The sequence below is a fragment of the Myotis lucifugus genome, unplaced genomic scaffold, assembly GCF_000147115.1.
Source record: "Myotis lucifugus unplaced genomic scaffold, Myoluc2.0 scaffold_148, whole genome shotgun sequence".
Lineage (NCBI taxonomy): Eukaryota > Metazoa > Chordata > Mammalia > Chiroptera > Vespertilionidae > Myotis > Myotis lucifugus.
This window is the reverse complement of record NW_005871196.1, coordinates 1,455,366-1,476,869: the sequence shown is the minus strand read 5'-3', so window position 1 is coordinate 1,476,869 and position 21,504 is coordinate 1,455,366. Positions and strand designations below refer to the sequence as shown.

Sequence of the window (21,504 nt, the reverse complement as noted above, 5' to 3'; positions counted from 1 at the left end):
TCTCCCCCACTTCAGGCCGAGTGTCTCACTCCTCATAACTGCCAGAGGCAGGAATTTCCAGGACAAACAGAAAGGTGAACAAGAAAATATCTGAACATGAAGTTTACTATAGAGCACGTTCATGCACGTTATTTCATAATTTCTCATCAAGCTCGTGACCCACATCGGGCCAGATTTGTTTCCCAAGCCCGCGGTGGCCTGAGGCTGGCGGACTTGTCCAAGATTCAGGGCTGACTAGTGCAGGTGTTAGCTTGCTCATCTGTCTCCCAGAGTTCCCAAAAGGGGTCTCAAACATTATCAGCAAAGGAGTGTCAAACGTTAACATGTGTGCACACATGCACATGCAAACGGTGAACGGGCAGTGCAAGATGAAGGTAAAGACCCCCTATTCTTTCACCGCCTGTCTTTTCTGTCCTTGGGAAGGATGCCAGGGAGGAACAATTATAAGAACAGAAGACAGAATAAACAATTGTGCCAGGAAAATGTGTTTATTTATTTCTCTCATCTGAGAAGTCCAATTAATGAGTTGAGAGAAATCATGTACTAGTTCGTGAGGCATTCCTCAAGATAATTTTACATCTTTATCATTTTTAGGGTCTTCCCCAAATGGAACTTACCCTCGGTCTTCCACAGTTGCCTCTTTCAAATGGATATACGTCTCAGGGAAAATACCCTACAGAGAGAAGAACTTTGGTTACATGGCCATAGAAATCTCAGCCCAGAGGAAGGCACGGACGGCAGCGAGAATGAATGGAGGGGCGGGAGGACTCCTGGACAGTAGCTGCCGTTTGCAGCCGGGCTTGCAGGGCAGCAATCACAGTGAGGCTACCTAAGTGAAATCACAGCTGATACACTGAAAAGGTGGCAATTAAGACTTGGGTTCAGAGAGCTTAAGATAAATGCTTCATAAATGAACAGGGAAACATGCCCAGGTGAGCTCAGAGCTGCAGTAGTGGAGAGGATTTTAACAGTGAGATCCTAAATCCCATCAGACCCTACCTGCCATGAGATGATCCCCTTTAAAGGATTTCACATAATTAGTGAAACGGAGGGCTTTGTATGTCGTGGCCCATAACATTATTGTAATCTTCCAAAGTGATTCCGCTCAGCACTTTCACTTTAACCAAATGTGCCCCAAATCAATTAGTGCTGGTTATCTGGTTATTTTTAGCACTTCCCAGTCTCAAATCGCTCTCCGTTCTACACACTTAGGAGGCAGTTCTACACCAGTATTGTGGCACTGCCCAGGGGAAAACTAAAGCCCACAAAGGCCTAAAAGAAGGACTAGAAGCTGGTCAGTGGAAACCGAAGAAACGAAGATCAGATCGAAGCAACAGGAAGCGAGCCATGAATGTCTGTTTCCTTCCATGGCAAAAGCTGCTGTTGTTTAACTGTGAGATACGCTCATCAATAAGCAGAGAAACTGCCATCTGGAGCGGGCATTGTGGTTCTTTGTTTTATGGTATTTTGCATGCCGGGCCAGGAGAAGTAAGAGAAGAACCTGTTTAACAGGCACCATGGCTCCACTGCTCTTAGCCCTGTGTCTACAAAAGTCAGTGTGGCCCATCCCATGGCGGGGGGGAGGGGGGGGGCTCACCACAAATGTGGCAGAGGGACACCTTGCTGTCTGGGGGACTGGGTCAAAGATTCCTGTGTATCCAGAGATCCTCAATCCATTCAGAGACAGAAAACGAGTGAACTCCAACCGGCGTCGGTTGTGTGTCTAGTTTGTGTGTCTAATAACTTTATGGTATGTATATTTTACAATAAAAATCTGTCCAGAACTCATTAAGAAAGTAGAGTACTGGATAAGGATGAACCACTTGAAGTAGTAGTTATAAAGAGCCATATTTGGAGGTTACATTAAGATGTAACACTGCTAGTTCCAAGGACTATCCTTGCAGAAGGTTTTTCAGATCAAGAAGGTAAAGGACCAGTTGCGATTCTCATGCATTTATAATCTGATAACTACTTTCCCCTTAATAACTGGGAGAAGTCCAAGATAGAAGCATTTTTAATAGAAACAAACACTGACTCATGTTGTGACACTGATTGGTTATATTGGATCTACAGGTACGATGGTTTTCATAGTAAGAGAATATTTATTTTGTTGTATTACCATCACAATGTTATTTGTAGGCATCTTCCTCCTACGACAGCGTAAGTCCACTTACAGACAGTTAACTGCTCAGATAAACCAGAGGCTTGTAGAACTTGTCCGATGCCATCACGACACACTATGAATCTGGGTAACATAGTTCTGATTTACAGCCCATCTCTCATTGTTGCTTTTCCTTTCTCAGTGCAAACTACTCACTTGAGTGTAAAAAAAAAAAGATTCTCCAGACATTGCCCTTAGCCACACTTTCACAATCCTGCCAGGATCAATATCTGTTTCTACAAAGGTCTGGTTTCTTCAATTTGTGAAACCACTAGCTCATTTTATCACCACTCTAAATGGCTATGTCTGCTTGTAAATGACACCAAAATTTCCATTAAAATAACAGGCCTTTCAAATGGCGTTCCCCTAAGACTGGCAAACGAAGAAGAAAACAACATTAGGAAGCATTTCAAATAGATGTCTTAATGAAGGGGTGTCAAAAGTTGAGCATAATTCATGACAACTGACTTTAAATCCCGTTTTTCCTGGATCTCCCCACAAGGAAGATATTTCAACTTAACAACCAATGAACAAATGCACAGTCTTTGTGTGTCCTATCATGTTGTTGAATCACAAAGTTTAATTATCAACAACTAAGAGAAGCCCTTCCTGAAATAATCCTCCTATAGGGTGAGATTTAAAGTTTAAAGAGGGTTTTAAGAAAATACATTAAAACCACCTTCAGAACTTGTCTTTTAGATCCTAGAGTGGCACCCCATCTATCCACATTTCAAAGCAGATAATAAAAGCACAAGCTAGATGGGTTCTGATCTATTAGAAAGTCATAGGATGCCTTAGAAACCAAAGTCGTGCCCGGCCAGTGTGGCTCAGTGGTTGATTGTCAACCTATGAACCAGGAGGTCAGAGTTCGATTTCTGGTCAAGGCACATGCCTGGTTGCAGGCTCAATCCCCAACAGGGGGTGTACAGAAGGCAGTCAATCAATGATTCTCTCTCATCACTGATGTTTCTATCTCTCTCCCTCTCCCTTCCTCTCTCTGATATCAATAAAAAAAAGAACAAAAACCAAAGTCGTTTATGCTCATGAAGGATCCTTACACTACAGACTCTAAAAGGAAAAGCTGTGGACTGGGACCTTGTTTCAACATGAGTCACAGTCACCATTTAAAATAAAAAATTTTGCTTGTTCTTTAAGTTCATATGATTTTATCTGAGAGTAGTTTCTATGTTCATTTAAAAAATCAACTTTTTAAAGGATAGGGAATTAAGTGACATAAGTATTCTTGCCCTTTAATAAATTTAGAACTTCAAAATAATTAACTCTGATTATGCTTTAAAATAACTACCACTTCCACAGTAATGAGCAGAACAAACACTGATGGGATTAAACCCAAATCAAGAAGCAGAACGGCTGTAAAAACCAGGGATGCAGCGTAACCAGCATCCGGAAAGAAAGCTCTTCTTTAGGTCATGCCATCATAGGCCCCTGTTTGAAGGCCCCGAGAAATTAAAGTCAGCAAGACATTAAATGAAAATAACTAAGTTATAAATGAAGGCATGTGGCACAGGCTACAATCTGTGGGTAGAAACATTCAGCACCAGGATTTGGGAAGGAATCAAAGGAGCAAAATACCAATTGAGTTGATACTCATATTACAAGCAAACACTCCTTTATTTTGGTAGATTATTAAATTGTCAAAGTTAACAGTGTGTGTGTGTACACAGGCGAGTGCAAATACTGAGTGTGGCTGAGGAGGACAAGGTGGAGGCCTGACCAGAAAGACAGAGCCAACCACAGCGATGTCACTGTATCACCACACTGATGAGCTTGAGGGACAGGGAGCAAGAAGCCTGCAGAGGCCGGGCGGGTCCCTGAATTCACCTCTGGGCCTTTATCCTGAGTTGGCTGATGAAAAAATGGTTGATGGTATATGCACTATTTTACCAGAGGATATGCTTTCACATCTGAAGAACAGCCATCAAAGAGACAGCAAACAACAGATATGGGAGAGACAGCACAACACAAAACTAGCAGACAGATTTACTCAAAAATTGAATGATAAGCCATACCTTTTTAGCTTTATTTTGGAGGGTATATCCTCGGTACCAACCTGTCAAGGTATAAGAGAACACACAATCCTTTATGTTATCTGGGATAATATAAAGATATTAGCAATATACATCCTCACATTCTGTTAGAACAGTAGGTGGAATCCAAGAGACAATTTACAGATAATAAGCCAGATTATGCACATTTTGGTTTATTATACAATAAAAATCTAGATCAATTTTAGAGCTTTATTCTCCTAATAACTAAAGGATTGAAAATTCATTTAGAATCATGCTTCATCTCTGCTCCTTTGGAGAAAGGATAGAAAAAAAAAAAAGAAGGCAACCGAACCTCTTAACACCTTCATAAATACCACGAGTTTTTGTATGAATGACTCTGGATTTTCATCCATATATATACATTCTACAAGTCACCTTATACTACTAAAACAGACATTTTAAATAATTTATATGATCTCTCTCTCCCCCCTTTCCCTCTCCTCTCTCTCTCCCTCTCTCTCTCCCTCTCTCCCTCTCTCTCTCTCTCTCTCTCTCTCTCTCTCTCTCTCTCTCTCGTACCAAGGATAAAAATCACTATTATGGAACAACTTTAAATTGGGGAAGCAAATCTTATATATACAAATATTTGCACTTAAACAATGAAATCAATAATAAAACATTTCAAATTAATTCTTGGCAGTGCTATAAGCACCCCCCACAGAAAAAAGGTTTTATGTATTTGCTTGATGAGGCTTTTAAGAAAAAGGTTTTAACTTCCTTTTCAAAATTCCAATAAATACACATATACCTATGGATGTTTTCCCACCCTCTATTTCAGTGATGGCGAACCTATGACACACGTGTCAGAGGTGACACGCGAACTCATTTTTTTGGTTGATTTTTCTTTGTTAAATGGCATTTAAATATATAAAATAAATATCAAAAATAGAAGTCTTTGTTTTACTATGGTTGCAGATATCAAAAAATTTCTATATGTGACACAGCACCAGAGTTAAGTTAGGGTTTTTCAAAATGCTGACACGCCGAGCTCAAAAGGTTCACCACCACTGCTCTATTTTGTAGAGAGAGTATACAATTTAATCTGTCCATAAACATAGTTTATATTAAATATTTATTGAACACCTACTATAGGAAATTCACTGTAATAATTTTCCTTATTCCCCACGCCCATAAGGCATCCTGTTGTAAGAGGCACATATGTGTAAAGCAGCCATAAACACACAGGGAATAGATGCAAGCTGTAATTAAAATAATGTTAGGTAATTGCTAATAGGGTTCTAGACCTTTCTTGTAATTTTTTCTATGTAAAATCACCAAGAAAATAGTCACACAATCTATTTTGGACATGTTACAAGTAGAAAGTTGAACTTACCTTCTTTGCACATAGATTTAATAACATTTTCAAAAATTTTTAACAGTATTCAGAAGTTTAATAAATTTGGCTATTGTTTTTTACAGGGAGAAATGGAGCTTTGTCCTGTGGGATCATTATAGGTTTGCATCAAGGCCCATGATTGAGAGAAAGATATTGAAACAGGAAATACTGCTCCCAGATTAGAAAGCCAAAGTGTGCGAGAGATCTAGACATAACACCACGCTAAATAACACCACGCTAACTATGCCTCCCGGGTCTCGAGAGTCGTTAGCACTGGCACATGCTTGCTTGGGTCCGCTAACACATGACAATGGCTATTGCCTAAGTAAATGGTTTCAACTTCACCCTGGGATGGGGGAGAGGGAGGCAAGCTGAGAAACAACAAAAAAAAGACAGAAGGCAACCCAGCCTCTTAACACCTTCATAAATACTACGAGTTTTTGCATGAATGACTCTGGATTTTCATCCACATACATATACATTCTACAAGTCACCTTATACTACTAAAACAGACATTTTAAATAATTTATATGATCTCTCTCCCCCCCCTTTCCCTCTTGAGTCTTTTCCAACCAGTTTTCTCTCTCAATGTCCTATAAAACCAAGCTGTTACAATATAGACTTCACTTCACTTTCAGAGAGCAATTTACCTGTACTTTTGTAAACAGTATTTTCGAACAGCCATTCATCACAGAATTACGCTTCCTAAACCTGTCATTTTTGAAAACCTTTTTTTTTTTTTACCTCCTAAGTCTCCTCTAGATCGTGGTAAGTATAAAACCCTTATCTAAAGGCACACAATTATCATGCTGAATTTGTAAAAGGGAACATTTTGCTTGGCATTAGGCAGCAGCAGGGTATTGCCGGAATCTAGAGTTTTAATCATATACTGTAAAGACTCCATAAATTCAATTGCTAATAACTGCAAGGGATATGGTAATAGTTCAGGTTGTCATGTGCTGTTGAGTCGTCTTCGACTCGTGGCGACCCTATGAATGAGTGATGCCCAGGGTCCAGCCCTAAGCAGCCCGCTCAGCTCCTGTAGACTCATGCCCATGGCTTCTTTTATGGAGTCAACCCATTTCATATGTGGTCTTCCTCTCTTCCTGCAGCCTTCCTGATTTTCCTTTTCCTGGCATTAGTGTCTTTTCCAAGGAACCCTGTCTTCTGATAATGAGCACAAAGTATCACTGAAGTTTTGTCAAGAGAATGTTTGCTCATTTCTGCATTACAAACCTGGGTTGTGATATAGCCAAGAATACAAGTTTTCAATCAATCCCAATGTTTAAAGCAGGATAATTATAGTTAAATATGGTTATGTGATTAGGCTTCTGAATGTATCATGATGCAAAGAGGTAGAGAAGGTATATCAACAAGCAGCTATAACCAAATGAATGAGTGATGTGAACTGGTAGGCATCTCAGGTGCTCTCTTAAGTTAGCACATTACTGAAATGAGGGGATGGCTGAGCCCAGAGGGCTACTCTTACCAACATTTAGGTGAGATGAGTAAGTTTATAGCAACCATAGTGAACATCAAAAGTGATTCTATGCTACGGGTTGCTCTTCCATTTGGGAAACCGTCATTTCTGTTTTCCTGGGACTGCCCCAGGAAAAATCCATCCCCTCTGATTTGAGCTATCAGAGAATTCCTAATTCCATTGTCAGAGTCGCTTACTTTATCTGGTTTCTCAGATTTTCCCCATACTTCAACACTGCATCATCTGTTCCATTTCACCTCCTGTGCAAAAACTTCTCTCACTTCCTGGCTCCCATATGACAGGCCCTCACTTGGCTCTTCTCCCTTCTATACATAGTCATTCCACAAATATTTACTTATTAAACTCTAATTTAGGCACCAAGGTGTAGTGGAGAGCAAATGTATCGTAAAGATTATACTCTAATAGCAAAAAAATAAGAAATACATAGATGATCTCAGATAACGACAGTGCTAAGAAGCGCTCAACCGGAGTAACATGGCAGAGGATGACTGGCGACACAGAACATCGCTTTAGATGAGGTGATCAGGGAAAGGTCACTCTGAGAAGCTGAAAGGAACCAGTCATGAGAGGGAAGAAGAAGGTATGAAGGTGGTTAGAGGAAGGCATGATTCTCAAGCCTGACTGCCCACCAGATTCACCAGGAACTTGAAAAAGCACTGGTGCCTGGGCCACATCCTCAAATATTCTGATGTAATTGGAATATTTGGGTGGACCCAGGCTTAGTGCTTCTAAAAGTTCCCCTGGTGATGCTAATGTGCAGCCAGGACTGACCACCATACATCCAGGTGGAATATGGATTTTATTCCAAGTACAACGGGAAGCCAGTGGAGGGCTCGAAAGGACATCATGCCTTACGCTTTTTAAAAAATTTATTTTATTGTTGACAGTATTACAGATGTCTCCCATTTTCTCCCTCTCCGCCCCCCTCCACCCAAGCCCCGCCCCACCTCAAGCCTTCCCCAGGCTATTGTCTGTGTCCAGGGGTTATACATGTATGCATATAGGATCTTTGGTTAATCTCTTCCTGTCTCTTCTACCCCTTCCCACTGAGATCTGTTATTCTGTTCCATGCATCCATGCCTCTGGATCTACTTTGTTCATCAGTTTATTTTGTTCTTTAGATTCCACAAATAAGTGAGATCATGTGATATTTGTCTTTCTCTAACTGGCTTATTTTGCTTAGCATAATAGTATCTAGGTCCATCCATGCTGTCAAAAAGGGTAAGAGACTCTTCTTTTTTACAGCTGCATGGGATCCCATTGTGTAATACAATGGAATTAGCTTTTTAATCCACTCATCTACTTGGGCACTTGGGTTGTTTTCAGATCTTAGCTATTGTGGAGGCTTGGAAAGGACAGCATGCCTTAAGCTTTTAAAAGATCGTGCCAGCTGCTCTGTAAGAATAAATCATGGGAAGTGAGACATAGTAGAAAGAGGAGCATCAGTGAGGAGACTAATAGGTACAGTAAAAATGAAGAGAGATAAAAAGATGTGAGACAGATTTTAAATATAATGTAGTTGTTGCTCATGATTTAGCTGAGAATAGCCATGAATAGGGGGAAGAAGGGCAAATATTCAAGGGCATGTAGATCTTGAGCTTAGGTAAACAGGTGGATAGTAGTATTCTTTGGTATAGAAAGATGGAAGAAAGGAAAATGTTGAGTAATAGAAGACAGAATCAAGAGATTTATCTTGGCCCATCTGCTTCCCTTTCTGAGCAACTGAGCCCTGACCCATTAGGTGGGACAGGGCAACTGAGGAGTTTGCATGGGGGACTTTGAGTGGGGGACAGGGCACTGGAGTGGGTTATAAGAGCAAGAACAGACGTGCAAGAAAATGTCCACATGGGAGAAGGTGTGGTAATGAAGATTGAGACTGGTTACATAATGGGAATGGATTGAATAGGAAATATATTAGGAATATTGAAAGCCAGTTTTCTTACTGTCACAGAAAGGAGTTACAAGCACAGAAAGGGAAAAAAACTAGAATGAACCGTGTGATCCTGGAATGGAGCAAAGGTATCCATACGTACTCATCACTTTTACTATACCCAGACAGGTCAAAATTCACAGAAGTGCTACTCTATATTTGTACACACAGGATACAATCCCTAGCTCTCCTAAAGTACCTACTAGTTCTTATTTTTCTGACCCTGACACAGATGATGAATGCCTCAGAAAAGAAGCTATCTATGCCTGGCCTCGAGAGCAGCCAGTCCCGAATGAAGCAGGACAGAGGATTCCATGGGGAACAAATGCAAGGGGAAAAAAAAAGAGGAACGGAGAAAGTCTCTCATTTGTCTGAGACGGTAGAAGGAGATAAACACCTCTGTCAGGAAGACTGGCTATGCAGGAGAAGGGCCCATGGAGAACCACCACAAACAAGCCCATGGTGATCGACATGAGAACAGCAGTGGTTTGGGGAGGTCAGAATTGTGTGGAAGAAATCAACAGGGGACTTCCTGGGGCAAGGGAAGTGTTCTTATCGTGACTGGAGTATGAGGTACACAGGTGCATTTATTTGTTAAATCTCATGGGACTGTATTTCATTGCATATATTTGCACTTTTAAAAAGCCATACAGAATTTATACTCTCCACAGAACATTACAAAGTAACCACCTCAAAGTGGCATGGAATCCCATGATAATGGGTTGCTCCAGGATTACGGAATATTCTTGTTGAAACTGCCTCTGAAACCAGCGGGAGTCATGTGTGAAAAATCAAAGAACCATTTCTTCATTACTTTTCCTCCCAAAGACATTATTCATCTTAATTGACCACTTTGTGCGCCAAAACTGATTCTGAATGAGTTTTGCTATTTCCGAAAGTTCACAGACTGACTCGTTCAACAGAAGAGATGCTAGGACGACAAAACATGCAGGTCTTCGTCCTCCTAAGTCTTACTTTCCAATGGGAAGAGGAAAACGTACACATGTCAGCGCACAAGCAAAGAAGCAAAGCAAGCAATTTCATACAGGGTTCAAGTTCTGAAGGAATCAAAGGGTAACACGGGACAGGGTGGAGGTGGGGATGGGGGACTACGAAGCCTGATAGAAAATTCTCTCTGAGAAGGTACTGGGAGCTGAGGGCTCACATCGCTAATGCAGCCATTCATTCATTATACATAAAACACTTACAGAACATCAGACACGTCTTCAAGGAAAAAGAAAATAGATCTGCAAACAATTAAATACAAAAGGGCTTTTAAGGGCTCTGCTTGGGAATAGCCTCACACAACAGGAGGATCATGAATATGCTGCAGGCTGGTAAGGCAATTACTGAGGGGACTTTGGAGATTTTTGAACCACAAAAGCATCTTTACATGTGGAAGTCATGGAGTGGGTTTTGTAAAATCCCTCCTTATACTGCAGTTCCTAATTAGTTTCCTCTCCCCCTAATCAATAAATTAGTTTTTATTGTTGTGAAAATACATAACAAATAGTTAACTATTGTAACTATTTTTAAGTGTACAGTTCAGTGGTATGACATACAGTCACATTATTCCACAACCTTAATTTTCTTTTGGTCTCCAGGAATTAAAGATAAAAAACAGATAAGGACCCACTGTTTACACGCACCCACAATATGGGGGGGGGAGCGGGGCGGTGGGGGGCGGGGGGAGGCGGGGAGAAGCAGGTGTTAAATCCTGTTGTTTTCCCTTGCAGTGTCATGGTCTGGTAGTTGGCTGGGTAAAGCACAGTTAATTAGGTCAAGGTCAAAGGTTCCATCCCTTGGGGACCAGGTAACCTGTCAGGTTTCCAAGGCCAGAGCCTGCCCTCCCATCCCCAGTGAGTGTCCCTCCAACCCCCCAAGCCAGGCCTGAGATCCCTCTGAGGAAAGGGAAGCAGCAGCAGCACAAGACAAAGAAAGGGCCCAGCTGCTGGATCCTCCCTGTGGTCAGTGCACTGGATGCTCACTTTCCAAAGGCACAGAGCAGCTCACTGGGGCTTTAGAAAAGAAGGTCTAAGGCAGAAAGTAAAAGGACGCAAAGATGGTCAAAGATAAGGTTCTATTCTTTTGTACCTTATTTCGAGACAAATCAGTCCTCCTGGTTAGTTATCTTAGCTCAGTTTTATGTCTTTGAGAAAGGCAGGTAGCTGTTGGAAGTCTGAGCTCCAAAGGAACTCACTGGAATTTAACACCCTTACTTTAAATACAGGCAGAGATGAAAGGGTTGTCCAAAGTCAATCAGCAACTATCAAAGCTGGCGATGCAAAAGCAGGTCTCCTACCAGCCAGCTCCTCTCTCTTTTCCTGCCCCCGTTGCCTCCAGGGCCATGCCTGGGGCAGTGGCTGGGACCCGGGCACTGCCTCTCAGGGGCAGGAAGGCGTGGCCCTGGGATCCCACCAACAGAAACCACAGGCACCAGCACGCCAAGCAAGTGGGAAGGACATGTGGTTTCCATCTTTGACTTTCTTGGACAAACAAGAAAGAGACATGTCTTTGCAGTGCCTGGCATATAGCAGGCACTCATAAGCTTTTAGTGAATGTATTAGTGAGAAAGAAGGTCTCCCTGAGCTAGTGGCCATGGACAGAATGGACTGATGCAAGAGAAGTGCAACAAAATCGCCGCCTATAAGGGGAAGCCTGACATCAGAGGACCCTCCTTCTCTCTCCCTGGGATCCCAGGCCCAGTGGGCAGAGCGGGGCAGAGTCTGAGCACCCCACCTATGAGGCCAAAATGTCCAGTAAAGAGGAGGCACTGCCCCTTAAGAGGACTCATCTGAAACCCAAAGGCCCGGGTCTCTCCATCCTGGTTCTGTGCTAGCCCGCTCTGTAGGACTGCTTCTTCAGCAGTTAGGGTAAGGAAGGCTTTCCTCTCTTAAATTTCCTCCCACAAATGCATTCTATTTTTGTTTCCATCTTGTTACCTCCTACCATCCAACTCCAGAGTTAAAATGCCGAGGTTTCTCCTGGTGGCCTACCATAGAGGGTGCCATGGGAGACCTCCTCAGAGGGACCTGGTCCAGGTGGGGTGGGGGTAGATCCAATCACACTGGACAGAATGGAGAGGCGACACAAGCAAATGTTGCCTGCAAAACCAGGGAACCCCTCTGACTTCACATACACTTCCCTCTCATCTAATCAACACCATCACTCTCATTGGCCAATTCCCTTTATATTTTCTGCATTTGGCTTTTTAAAAACCTTTTAAAGCAAAGTAGCCCTGTTTTTAAAAAAAAATCAGTCCTTCTTGCTTCTGGCTCTAATTTCCCTCTTCCGTATCCCTTTCGCTAACTTACCCAATGAGGTCCAGAAAGCTGAAATGAAAAAGTGCAGCATGTGGTGTTATCAGTCCTAGCAATGAACCTGATGCCGCTCACCCTTCTATGGGCTTTGTTGTCATCAGCACCAACTTACAGGACGGGTGGGAACGGGGTGCATGTCGGTGAGTGATGAATCAATGAGTCAAGCACCATAGATTGAAGGAAGCCACTTTCATAAGGAACTGTGCTGGCTCTGTGGGCCTCAAGGTGTTTGAGGGTATAATAACCCCCACGCCCTGACCTGGAAGAACTTGTCATCTAATTGCTAGTGGAACAGAGAGACACGGGTAGAGTGGGGAGACACCAGCTGGCACGTCCAGCTTACCAGGATTTCTGGAATTTCAGCGCAGGCTTCTCTTTTCATAAACCTACCTATGCTACCGAGGGCCCTGAGATTAGAGGAGAGGAAAAGGCTGCCTTAATGTCTGAAGGGAGAATGGAGGCCCCGTAAGGAAACTAACTCACCATGTGTCGAGGCGCTGGGGATGGTGCATCTTAGCTAAGAGGACAAGTGAGGTGAGGGATGTACCCCAATGCAACACTCAGCACTGTCCCCAAGGCCCCTTCCGTCCGGGTCACTCAGAAACTTGCTTCAAGTTCCTCAATGGAACGCATCCTCAAAATGAAAGAGTGGAGCTATACTTTAGGGCTCTAAACATGAACCACTGGATCCCCCTTTGAGGACTGAGACACTCAGGGGTGGAGAGACGCTGTCAGGGACCTGACAAGACCAACAGTGGCAGAAGCAGAGGTGGAGCCCAGGAGTGGCGACAGCAATGAGAGTCCTGGTGGCAAAAGAGGAGAAGCAAGAAGGTGAATATGAACCTTCTGAGTGTCAGAGCCAAAGATCACTGGGTTCAACTCGAGTGCCCTCTTTCCCAACACAGGTAGGCAGGCACGATCGGGACACGAACTGTACATTCGCTCCACACACACTCCGGTGGGAAGAGGGTTGGGGAAGTCAAAGACCCCACCAGAGACCTCTCTGTTTATTGTGTCCTCCCTGACCTCCTGCCAGACCTAAGGGGCTTGGACAATCTACTGGTACCAGAGGTCCACTGCCTCAGTGTTCTTACCCAGTGGGTGGGCTGGGGGAGGGACCAATATCCCTGGGTGCAGGGAATGATTTGGCTACGTTCCCCTAGATCAGACATGTCTACCTGCTTGGGCAAAGTGAGCTGTTGAAAACAGGCAGGGGAGGCAGGTGTGTGTGGAGGGCGGGTGAGGCATCTGGGGGTGAAGTGAGCCCAAGTATGCCCAGTGGAGGGCAGCAAAGAGCCAACTGGCCAGGGCTACCAGCTTGTGTGGAAGAGCTGGGTGGGGGGTGGGGGGGCGTAAGTTCAGGAAGAGCTCGCCCCCACAGAAACACATGTAGGGTGGTGGGAAACTCATCTGACAGCTGTTAAAAAAGCAAAAGAAGTGCACCCCCTTTGGAAAACTGTATGCTGTGTGCAAACAGAAGTGTCATTTCCTCAAAGGCCTCGCAACATGAAAGTATGCTCTACACTTGGATTCCCGGGGACCCTGGTGGGAATCCTGGCTCTACACTCACTAGCCACGTGGACATCTTCAAGTTTCTTAGCGTGATTTTCACAGCTTTAAACCAGCATCAGGAACTCTGCTCTTCCGGGATTGTAAGAGCGGAGCCCGAGTGTATGAAAGCTCTGAGCTCAATGCCGGCGTGTATGGGAGTGGGAAAGGCCAGGCAGACTTGGAAATGAGGTGCCCAAGGATAGTCAGGGACTATCCTCCTCCAGGGCCGTCCCCGGGCTCCGATGCTGACGACTTTTGCACATGCAGGAGACTATTCGGAGTTCTCTTTCTTTTGTTTTCTGAGGATGTCTGCCCCTGGAAAAAGCAGTAGACCCTGTCTAAATTATTCTTAAATTACAGATGACCAAAGCTGAAGCTACAAAAGCAGCTGCGTACCATGCTGGGGGCAAGCCTCAGTCCAAAGTCCAAGCACCTAAGACATACATTTATTTTCCAACAGAATAAGTCCCATGACCCAAGAAAACGGCAGAGAAGATGACTATGGAAAAGAGAACAAAAAAAGTAGAAGAACGAACTTGGGTGACCGAAAACCATGTGACAGTGGCTGGAAAAACGTGGTCCTGAGTAACCCAGGGCCCGAGAGGAGACAGAAAAGAGACCTCGAACGTTCCCAAAATAGGTTACTCTAAGGCCTGACTTAATATTCAGTGGGCAGTGAATCTGACAGGAAGACTAATTAAAAATAAAATTCCCCCCACCCTTTCCCATTACTTCAGTTCCAACTACAATTATCAGTCTTAAGCCTGCATTGGTGAAAATTAGAACAAGTATTTGAGGTCAGGAATTTAGTGTTAATTGTTCCTGCCATTTAGAAGGATTAAATTGACAGGTACAGTTGTTTAAAATCTTACATTCCTACTGTCAAAGTTAAATGCTCACACATTTAATATTCTTGTTCCAATAACAAACACTGGGGACAGTGCGCAGAAAATGAGGGTTAGACTAGTAATCCTTCTTAAGAAGGACCTTTCCTCCCTGGCCCTGTCCATCCCTCCCTGCAGCCCGAGGTACACGTGGAGGTGAGGCAGGAAAAGGACTCAGATTCTCTGTACGCCCGAGACCCAGGTGCAGCACACACGTTTTTTCTGGCAGCGTTTTCTGCTCCTATAACACTTTCTGTTGAATGATTTGCTTCCGTGGGTTGAATAAAATGGAGGCACTCTGGCATAATTAATATTTATGATGTAAAAGCATCCTTACAGGCTTTTAAAGATCATAAGTGACTTTTATCACTATGAGCGAAGCCCCAGCATACCTTTAGCCTTCTCTCTCCAGGTATAAGCAAGAGGAGAGAAGCATCTTATTCAGATTTGCCCTCAGTCAATTTTGAACTTGCCTCTAGAACTTTCTTCTTACATTAATCCATAACTGAGTCTCACGCAGACCCGCAATGATTTGACGTGCTATGTTTCATAATGGGGATACGATACCGAAGACATTTTTGGTAGAAGTTACACACCAAATTATGTGAATGGCCCAGCATCCAGGGTGAGCACAGCCATGAGTGGGCATGGATGTTCACGGGATGGAAGGAGCCTGCCCATCACTTTGCTCCCTCCAAACCCTTGATCCCGCTTAGATCCCTTGGAGCCCAAAACTTATGCGACACCATAAGCTCAGGAGAACATTCCTCCAGAACATCGCAAGTGCATCTCTGCTTTTGGGCTGAGCTTGCCTCGTTAGCCCAAAGGGGCCCAGTCCAAGTAGTGGTTCATGACAAAGTCACTGAATGACGGTATCACTCAGAAAGGGTTCCCGGCCCTATCCTAGAAGATCCCATATATGCCTACAGGTGAGTACCATAAACTTTGAAGATGGAATTTTAGAAGCACGTTCAAATACATCTCAAAAGAAAAAGACAGAAGGCATTCTCTTTTTGATAAAATTAAATATGAGATGACACTTTCCCCAGACTCTACTTTTTAATTAGCTTTTCTTGTGAAAACACTCCTACTGCCACACACAACTTTTGAAAAAACACATCTCAGGAACATATGTCCCCAGCAGTAGTCACTGACAAGCGGTACTTAAGGTGAAGGTCAAACAGATGTGGGAAGTGACCGGCAGACTCAACAAAATGCCACCTGGCCTAATCTGCTCTCTAGGCTGGTGCCAAAACGTTCGCACGCAGTCCCTGCCATAAAACCCAAGCTGTTGGGCTCACTGCCATTTATATTTGTGAAAGGCAGTTGTTTTTATGACTAGAGCATGGGGAGACTAGATTCTGAATTACAATCAACTTCCAATTATCTTGACTAGTGGTGTAACAATGGTAAATGAAAGTGACACTTCAAATGCCTTATTTCAGCTTATAACACACACTTTTGCACATGCTAAGAACTGATTTTTAAAAATCAATTTAGACTTTCTTTGTCTCTCACTCACCTATGACCAATGGGCCTTGCTGACCAAACAGAGAAGGAAATGGATAGAAAAGAGGAACAATTAGTCAGAGCTACCGGGTTGACTAATTATTATACAGGATATGGTAGGATGTGACAATCCATCTTCTCAAATCAGACATTCTCCAAGAATTGGATGAGACTGTACTGTATCTCTGTATCTATGAGTTTGTTTCTGTTTTGTACATGGCCCCATGTAGAGTCCTATTACATCTCCAAAAGATGCTTATTAAGGCACTGTTTGAAGAAAATCTTTAAATGCACTCTCTTCTTATTTATGCCTCTGTTATAAAGTTTTGTCAGCCATGGAGCCAAAATTTGGTATAGCTTTACCTATCTGTCATAATACTGTCCTCTATACTTACTAAAGAAAGCCTGTTTTATAAAATGAGAGGTAAGCCCTAGCCTGTTTGGCTCAGTGGATAGAGTGTTGGCCCTCAGACTTAAGGGTCCCGGATTTGATTCCAGTCAAGGGCGCATACCTCAGTTGCAGGCTGGATCCCTGGCCCTAGTCAGAGTGTGAGGCAACCAATCAATGTGTCTCTCTCACATCTTTGCCTCTCCCCTTCCCTTCCACATTCTCTAAAAATCAATGGAAAAATATTCTGGGATGAGGATTAACAACAAAAAGACCAGAGTCATGTCCCGCTCAAGCCATAATCCATTTTTATTCCTTTGCAGATTGTAAGGGGGTGAATTTCTTGATCCGAGTGCATTTTAAAACTGGCCTTACTCCATAGAGAAGATATAACTTCGGTAGATTGGGGACCTCCTATATGTACACAAATGCTTCTTTTTATTTCTTTCAACTTTTCAGGATTGCCCATTTCCTCTGGTTCCAATCCCACCATCTGTGCTATCCTTTGAAATAATATAAAATGTTTTGCTGTGCCTGTCTCTGTAGAGCTTGGAACGCCTTTGAGACATTATCTCACTTTGTTATTTCCAACGGGGCCAACTGTGTTGTGTTTACCCCAGAGATCACTGTTAACATCAGCCACTCTCTGGAACTTGAGTGGCTTATGGAGCTAAAATGAATTAACCAATGGATATGAGTCAAATGCAGGAACCCAGTACCCACTGGTAGAACAACAGACCTTGGGCGTAAAATCATGGTACCTAGACTTCGGTTAATCACGGGACAGCAGGGATGCTGAAATCCTGCTTTTCAAAGCACTTTCCTTTAATCACTTTCAATTGAAAACTGGTTGCCTCTCGTACGCACCCTGACCGGGGGCAGGGAGTGAACCCACAACCCAGGTACGTGCCCTTGACTGAGAATCGAACCCACCACCCTTTGGTGTGCAGGCTGTTTTAACCACTGAGTACACCAGCCAGGGCTGATTTTTTGGGCTTGGTTACTTTGTTCATTTGTTTTTGTCTATCCCTTGCATGAAAACCCTATGAGAGCAGGAGCCTTGCTGTTTTGTCGCTCAGGTGACCTCAGACCTGGAACTTCTCTTATGCTCAATAAAGGCACCTGGCACATAGTAAGTGTATAATACTTGCTCAGTGAGTGCTGCTGAGGGCCAAATGACCACACAGAGCTCTCCCGGGGGCAGTGCTTTTAAAGAACATGCAAGATGGAGAACAACTGCCTCGCTGCCAAATCCCATGTCTGGTTAAAGAAGCAAAGGCGTGGCAATGACTACAGGCAGGCCAGTGCCACAGACGAGGCAAGGACACTTGCCTCAGTCCTTGTGGATTTTAGTTCCCTGGAAAAGTCTCTGGAGGCAAATAATTCTTCAGGGCCCATAAAAGGTGAGCAGCATACAGCTTCCCAGACAATTCTATCTACTCCCTTCCCTCGTTTTTAGTAACAAATGAAGTTCAGGGGAAAGTCACAGAAAGAAACGAATGATAAGGGATGAATGATGGCTCTCTCACTTGGGCTGTGGTCTCCTGTTTTGGAGCCAAAACAGAATCATTCTGGCAATTCTGCAAAAGGTCAAACACAGGGTTACCATATGACCCAGCAATTCCACTCCTAGGCACATACCCAAGAGAAATGAAAATGCAGATTCACACAAAAATGTGTCTGCAAGCATCTGTGGCAGCATTATTCATAATAGCTAAAAAGTGGAAACAACCTGAGTGTTCAACTGTGAATGGATAAACAATGTGGTACATGCGTACAATGAATATTCATCAGCAACAAAAAGGTACAAAGTACTGACAGGCAACAGCATGGATGAACTTAAAACTAACTCTGTGAATGGTGCACTTTGTAAATAACTATTAAATGATTTACTTTAAACTGGTAAACTGTATGTTTGAAATTCCTCTCAATTCAAAAGACAAAAGCTCATGCAATAACCAAATTCTTCTGCAGTTTGCAGAGGACAGGGGAATGCTGGAGCCCCTGTACTTCGCTCTTGGGAGGAGAAAAGCAGTCCTGGCCTGTAACATCCGGGTTACATTCTGTGGATGTGACCCGGCCCCCTTTACTCTCCACACTAGCTTGCCTTGCTCCAAAGAGCTTGCCTTGCGCCCCGATTTGACTTTTGCTCATTCAGCAGACTTTTGCTGCACCTACAGCGTGCCAGGAACCGTGCTGGCCCGGGACCTGCAGAGGAAGGGGAAGCAGGCCTTGCCTTCAAGGACCAATCACTTTCATAATTATCCACCCAACCACAGGCAGGAAGCAGCAGCAGGAGAGTCCGAGTGGTATTCTGTTGTGGGTTGTGGGCAGAAAAGAATGTTTCATGTCTGGGTTCCAGAGGGTGGACTCATGTCCACACCAAAATAGCACACACGGGTCTGGGATGCAAATATCTCAGAGCGTGGGGTGAGGGGGAGCCCCAGGAGGCAGATCTGACAGGAAGCTGAAGGCACAAACCCCAAGGCCCCGAGCTGGTGCCAGCACTACCCACCCTTAAATTCCATCTGACAGCCCCGTGGGCGTTTCCATTTTGTTTATTTTTTTAAAAGGAAAGAGGAGATGGGGGAGGAGGGAGAGAACAAGTTATTACTCAGCATTTCCATCGTGTTTAATGTTTGCAAAGCACTCCTGTCCTCACTCAGTCCTGAACTGCCTGAAATAATAAAGGAATTTGAGAATCCAGCCAAGAACTCAAAGTACTTAGCAGATGTAAGAACCTATCACTGCATCTGGCAAGGTGGGCACTATTAATCCAATGACATAAATACTATTTTTAAAATTAATCCAAAATAATAACCTCTATAAAGCTGACATGCTATTGGGTGATGAATGAACTCAGTAAGCTCATGTTCTAAATCTACCCATTCACACCTTGACACGTGTCCACTTTTACAGAACGGGCGCTGATGTCCTCTTTTGAGACGCCAGAGTCCTATGGCTGGCACGCCCAGTATTTTATGGCAACAGTTAACAAGAAAAATCAGTTTCCTGCTGCCAGCAGACAGCACCTGGATCATCACACTCCAGATGCAGCGCTGATAAAGTATGACGGTCTCTCAGCGGGCCAGCGCCGCCTGCAAGCACGCTGCGGGGTGAGCTGCAAATGCGAGGAGCACTGTGGCTTCGGAACTCACGCTCCGGAACGATGTGAAATCGATGTGTGTGTGTCTGTGTGTGTTTATACTGAAAGTTAACCAAGCTCAGTGACCACCTTAGCTTGTCTGTAAGACTGCTACCTTCAGCAGTGTTCATCCGTCAATTGGGAGGCTACTTGGTAACGTATAAATAATATGTACACTTAAAATTACCATGAATATGAATCTTATGAGGACAAAGTGCTTCCATTAGCTATTTCAGAAAATATGTTGGGGTCATATAAAAATGAAAAAAGAATTTTGAAAGTGTATTTAACAGACATCATCTGCTTTATTTCGGATCAACGCTCCATCTTTCCTCCCACACTCGGCAGGACAATTAGAAAAGTTGGACTATACCACACACACACACACACACACACACATACACACACACACTAAAGAGCTAACATGGCAAAGCTAACAGTTACCAGGTCAAGATCTGGGAAAGACCAACTCAGAAAGATGAGGCCAGGATGTGGGGCTGCGTTTATCTTGGAGCATCTGCTGAATTAAGAAAAGGTTCCTGCGTCACAAGCAGCATCTCTGACAGCTTTGTGGAGCCAGGAGGACAAAATCTGGAGACTGCCAATGAGTTGGCTATAATTTCAGACAAATTAGACTAAAGAAAAAAGATTACTACAGACAAAGATAATAAAAACAGGTTTAACAAACAAATTAAAAGTTGGGATTGTTTCATGTTGCAATGCTAAAATTGTATGCACTTAAAAACAAGTCTGAGACTATATAAAGCAAAAGACTGGTAGCACTGTAAACTGACAAACTGCAATCATGGTGGAGGATTTAACACATTTCTCCCAGTAACAGAAACAACACAAAAAACTTAGCATATAGCAAATTTGAAAAAAAAAAGACAAAGAAATCAGAACCTAATTGTCATCGATAGAACTTTGCACCCAGTGATCTTAAAAGATACATTCTTTTCAAGTCCACAGGAAGAGTTGCAGAAGCTAAACATGTGCCTTTTACCTGTACAATGGAAAAATGTGTGTTCCTAGAAACCAGATAGAATGGTTTCATCTGGCCCCTGAGAGTGAGCTGCGTGACCCAGTAAGGTTGAGAGGACTGTGGTTTCACTATGCAAAGGAGTCCCAAGAAGGTAAGTAGGTTGTGCTGAGTGTCTTGGTGACTTAGAGACGCCGTGGAATGGATGCTTGGCTGGACCTGAGATGGTGAGGTTGACAGGAAAAGAGGATGGAGCGGGAAAAGTCCACGCAGCCTCCTTTCGTCTCCTGCCCTGGGAGCTGCAGGGCACCTGGGGTTGTGTGAAGGAGAGGACAATGCAAAACCCTGCCCTCTGCTAAAACTAAAGGGAGGCAGCAGTCACAGCAGAGTCTTCTGTGCAGTCAGGCAGATGACAGCTTTTACGGACAAACCCTGCTTCCCATCTCATCCCCACCCTGCATCTTTCTGTCCCGTCCTCAGAAGCTGCACCTGGATTCTAGGTGAGCACTTCTGCCATTCGACCATCACAAGCACTTACATGGGGAGCCGGGCCCTGCAAATCAGAGTGCCTGCTCTAACAAGGCTCGCCCTACGTATCAAAATCTAGTTTCCCACCCCGTTCCTGCCCCAATCTTCAGAGAATAAATGGGTCCTAAACGTGGTTCTCTGCTCAGATCCTCAACTTCAGTGGCCTGGATACATGTACATTGTGCCCTGTGGGTTGGGGTAGA

The 21,504-nt window shown here is 43.7% G+C and overlaps 1 protein-coding gene across 4 annotated transcripts in view; it reads right to left on the bottom strand.

Annotated features, from left to right (window-relative positions):
* Nucleotides 1-21,504, bottom strand: part of DOCK5 (dedicator of cytokinesis 5) — a 155,927-nt gene that overhangs the window by 118,952 nt on the left and 15,471 nt on the right. For all 4 annotated transcript variants that reach the window (XM_023759110.1, XM_023759112.1, XM_023759111.1 and 1 more), the window contains 2 exons: nt 4,192-4,232; nt 618-673 (listed from right to left, as the gene is read on the bottom strand). In XM_023759110.1, coding sequence (XP_023614878.1) covers nt 618-673; nt 4,192-4,232 — 97 coding nt within the window. The remainder of the gene's footprint in view (nt 1-617; nt 674-4,191; nt 4,233-21,504) is intronic.